Here is a 4,659-nt window from a genome sequence, read left to right on the forward strand (position 1 = left end):
GCCTGGTTCTGTCACTTGCTTTTACTTGGCCTAAACATGACCCAATAGTGATTCTCTTTTACCCAGCAATCATTCTACTCAGGGTAGGAATAGAGGATGCTATAGCCAGACTTGATCTGCTTCCACAAACCACCATCCTGGAAATATCACCCTAGCAATATCCCCCATGGCACACTGGAATTCCCTTATGGCACTGAAAGCAATTGGTGACTGTCTCACTGAGGTGAAAGTTCTGATGTGTAAAAATATGATTTATTTATTCATTTCTTAGCAGCTCAGGTTTGACACAGACACTGAGTATGAGGGAATTGGATTATCATAGTGTAGGAGTAGCTAAGATATGTATCTGGCGCCAATGACCACCACAGAGAAATCCACTCTCACCTTTTCTAGGTCAAGATTTCTTTCTGGTTTTCAACTGCTGTGTGCTCAGTGAGTGAAGGCAAGAGATAAGACAGAAGCTTGCTAGGTTGAAGCCAGAAGACCTGCAGGTCTCCATTGTGAGGCTTAAAGCTCCAGCTGTAGAAATCTAAGGGCAATTTCTATCCTGTGGAGTCTGATGCTTCCAAGTGAGCTGATTCTATGCTAGAGCTGAGGGGTATAGAAATGGTTTGAGGAATCAACAAAAGGTAGTGAAACCTGGAAGGTATTGGGAGCAATCAGGACAATAGGATTAAGGGCCTTAGGACCCAACCTTAGGAAGTTTGGTGGTGTAGTGGTTATGCCTTGGGCTGCTAACCACAGGGTAAACAGTTTGAAACCACCAGCCACTCCTTGGGAGAAAGATGAGGTTTTCTACCCACCGAAGGAGTGAGCCTCAGAAACCCAAAGGGGCAGTTCTACTCTATCCCATATGGCAGAGGTTTTCAACCTATGGGTTGCAACCCCTTTGGGGGTTGAACGACCCTTTCACAGGGGTCGCCCGATTCATAACAGTAGCAAAATTACAGTTATGAAGTAGCAGCGAGGAATAATTTTATGGTTGGGGGTCACCACATGAGGAACTGTATTAAAGGGTCGCATTAGGAAGGTGGAGAACCACTTCTATAAAGTCACTAAGGGTTAGAATCTACTACCTACCTCTTGGTCAAAGCCGTTATGATTCCATTGTTTATAGAGCCCCCAGAATAAAGAAAGGAACATTAAATTCATTTGATCCAGCACACACCCCCTACCCTTACCTCACACACACCCAAACACCAAAACTACAGTTGCCTGTTTATTGTTTCTACACAAAACAAAAACTCCAAAACACATTTTAAAATCCCTCTGTAGTGGAAAGATGAGCTGATTCAGGCAGTCTTTCAGATTGTTTCAAGGATCATCAGGCACATGGCAGAATGGACTGTTGCCATGGCAGGGTTGGGTGCACATTTGCACCAAGGCTTGCATCAGAAGAGCTGTAGGCCAGTTTTGAGTCCATGCAGCTGCCCATGGCTCCAGAGAAGGACCTCAAAGTTGCTGCTGCCATTGCTACAGTTGGCACTGCCGACGCCACAGCTTAGTCCCAGAGAGCTGCAGAGAGTGTGTTGGGGGGTGGGGGTGGGGAAAGGGTCAATTAAGAGGAGGAAACAGGATTAGGTTCTGGAGACACCAAGGGTGTTTGATGTTTGTGGGAAAGGTCCACCCTATTGTCTGGCTTTACTGAGAGATTGGAACAAATATGAGAAACCACATCAGGTGGGCCCCCAGGGATGGCTCTGCCCTCCCTTCAGTTGAGGGAGCGAAGAAAGAAAAGAAAGAGTGAAACTTTTCAAATGACATTTATCTAGAGCTCAGTATAAGATTAAAAGGACTGTTTAGGCTGAGGTTCAGGAGGGGACCCTGTACCACCCCACCCCCAGGAAGATATATAAAGTAGCTGTTTTAACATGGCTTTCTTCTAAGACCTTAGAATTTGGTGACCAAAAGGACCCTGGGCTGTCCTTGGCACCCCCAAAAAAGGAAGGAAACTGAGGCCCAGGAATGGGAAAGGCTATAGAGGCAAGTAAGAGGTGGAATTGGAACAAACAGCAAAAGTGGACATGTCCTGCTCCAGCAGAGTAAGCCTCCCTATTACACAGGGTGTGAGAGCTGGGCCAATCCACTTGCTCTGCATTTAACAGCTCCTCCTGCCCACACATCATCCTGGATACTCTGGTACTCATTGAGTAGGAGAAAAGGGAAAAGAGGCCTTCCTCATAGACCCATTACCAACTATAGCCCAAGTGGATTCTCCAGTTGCCTCCTTTCCTCTCCTGAAGGCCTGTTGCCCCACTGAGCCAGGCTCCACAGCCTAACTTGTTGATAGAGCCCCTGGATTCTGTTGCCCTCTCCTTGGATGCCCAGATGAAAATGAACTCATCTTCCAGGGAGTGGGTAGGCCAAGCAGCACCGGGAGAAGAGATTAATTTCAGGGTCCCACAGGGATCTCTCTCTGATCCTCTCAGGATTCTCCTGGTCATAATGACCCAGCATTCCAAAGTACAGGCTCTCTGGACGGGCTTCTTTGTGCTACCCGCTCAACACCTCAGCAAGGGTTGCTTGGTTCCTGAATCCCTGATGACCCAAGGGATCCCTGGGATCCAGAAGCAAGTTTGGAAGGAGAACATGGAACCCTCCACAGACCTTGTTAACAAGATACCTGGACAGTGTGGAGAGGCCTAATGATTACTCTCGGTGTAGCTTTGGACAAATCCTTCCCCTTTTGAGGCCTTAGTATTATCCTTAGGAACATAAGTAAGCTGAATTAGAGCATCCATTCTTAACCTTTCAGGGACAGTAGACAGTGAGGATCTGTTAAAAGCTCTTGCCACCACCCTTCCTCTCCATATGTGCATGCATGTATGTGCACACGCACATGCATCAGATGCAATTTGATAGAGGTAACACACCAGTACTGCATGACTTCCTCACTGGCTCCCCTTATTTGGGGATGGGAATCATGATAAGGGCCTAAACAGGGATCATAGTTTACTTCACTCATTTAGGCCCTTACTACCTCTTCCCAGTCAGCCTACTTCTCTTATTCCCTCCCAGAGAGGATAAAAGGGGGTGAGAAATCCTCTTGCCATAGGCACTCACCTAGTTTTGCACACTGGGGGTTCCAGCCGCTGCTCTAGCACAGGTTGGTCCAAAAGATACATGGTGTCATAATTCTCCAACATAAGCTCTGCTGGGTCCTCAGTCTGGCTTGGCATTTGGCCTAAGGGAAATGTGCTCCATCGCACATCTTCTGTGGAGCAAAAGGACATGGTCATAGTGGGTTGATCAGTTAAGTTCTCAGACTAGTACAACTGTCCACCCACCCACCCCAACTAGTCCACATTCCCTGGCTCCCTGAGTATCTCCAGTCTCACTCCTCATTGCATCAATTTTCAGAAGCTCCTCTTGACCGCAATGCTCCCTACTCCCTCCACAGCCCACCACATACTATGGTTCTTCTTCCCCTGTATGTTCCTATATGCATATTTCATGCACACAATTATAAACAGACATTTTAATTTCTCTCTTCTTTTGTCATCCCACTTCCTCAGACTTGTCCCCACATAGACAGAAATCTCATCTTCAGACTAGGCTGTTTCACTGGCCAACCTCTCTCATCCACACCCCTACTTCCACAACTGTATGGAGACACACACTTATATGTATATCCTGGATGGTCTGAATGCCTCAGAATTCCCACAGCATCCTTTCCAAACCCAGAGAAACCTCAGAGTACCTGAATGACCTCGATCTCCTACCCATTTGAATGCCAGGTCATTGCATACTGGCCTTGCTTTGCTGTATAACTCCCCACTCTCCATTGTTGTATTCCCTCTAGATGCAGATACAAAGGGAAGTGCCCCATCCATCACTTACATATAAACCCTCCATTAAGAATGTTCCCAGTATCACTCCCCCTATCCTTCTATACCTTTTATTCACAGACAAATAAGCCAATACAGGGAGCAATGAAATTCATGGAAAAATTCCATTATCCTTTAATTCCATTTTTTTCTACAAAATTTTGAAGCACCTTGTATTTTAACACCCTGGCTTTTCCATATTCACAAGTCATCTCCTCCCAGCCCCAACACAAATACCCCACTTTAGGATTAACTGTGCCAGGCACTCACCACTCTATACAGGGGTCATTCCCTTATAGGTTCTGTCACTGACCCACAGCCCGTCATCAACATCCCAACAGCTATAGCTCTGTCTATATCTCTGCCTCTCTGTGCCAACACCCTGTACATATCCCCTCAGTGACAGTATAAACACAGATGATTGTCTCTGCCCGTTTACAAACCCTTGCATATCCCCTCATTATTGTCATTTCTCTTCTTCATAACCGCCCCTCCCATACTCACATTCCTCCCCATCTACATGAGTAGGGTGATTGTACCATGTCTTCCAAAACCATATATAACTTCTCTCTTTATCAAGTGCACCCACACACACCCCCAGTGTTCATGTCATGCCTCTCCATTTCTATATATGCAGAGACTCACCCAAACACAGCACTCCTTGCTCTGAGAGGCTCATGTCTCTGTTGCTGTGCCATGGTTTTCCAGTATACATGGGCATACACCCATAAACACACCCAAAGATATACATGCATTCTGCCACATTTCCAGTCAGTGTGTAATTCTCTACTCCTTATACATACATGCCTACATCGGGGGCAGGGGCGGGGGG

The 4,659-nt window shown here is 46.5% G+C and overlaps 1 protein-coding gene across 3 annotated transcripts in view; it reads right to left on the bottom strand.

Annotated features, from left to right (window-relative positions):
- Positions 1-1,206: 1,206 nt before the first annotated feature.
- Positions 1,207-4,659, bottom strand: part of LAS1L (LAS1 like ribosome biogenesis factor) — a 25,238-nt gene continuing 21,785 nt past the window's right edge. For 2 of the 3 annotated variants that reach the window (XM_045297821.1, XM_030887707.2), the window contains 2 exons: positions 3,064-3,214; positions 1,207-1,515 (listed from right to left, as the gene is read on the bottom strand). In XM_045297821.1, the coding sequence (XP_045153756.1) occupies positions 1,392-1,515; positions 3,064-3,214 (275 nt within the window). In that variant the 3' untranslated portion in view covers positions 1,207-1,391. The remainder of the gene's footprint in view (positions 1,516-3,063; positions 3,215-4,659) is intronic. The other variant, XM_045297820.1, reaches the window with a different exon arrangement.

The sequence above is a fragment of the Echinops telfairi genome, unplaced genomic scaffold, assembly GCF_000313985.2.
Source record: "Echinops telfairi isolate 266 unplaced genomic scaffold, ASM31398v2 ScPeMD7_7423;HRSCAF=8461, whole genome shotgun sequence".
In the NCBI taxonomy this organism is placed as follows: domain Eukaryota; kingdom Metazoa; phylum Chordata; class Mammalia; order Afrosoricida; family Tenrecidae; genus Echinops; species Echinops telfairi.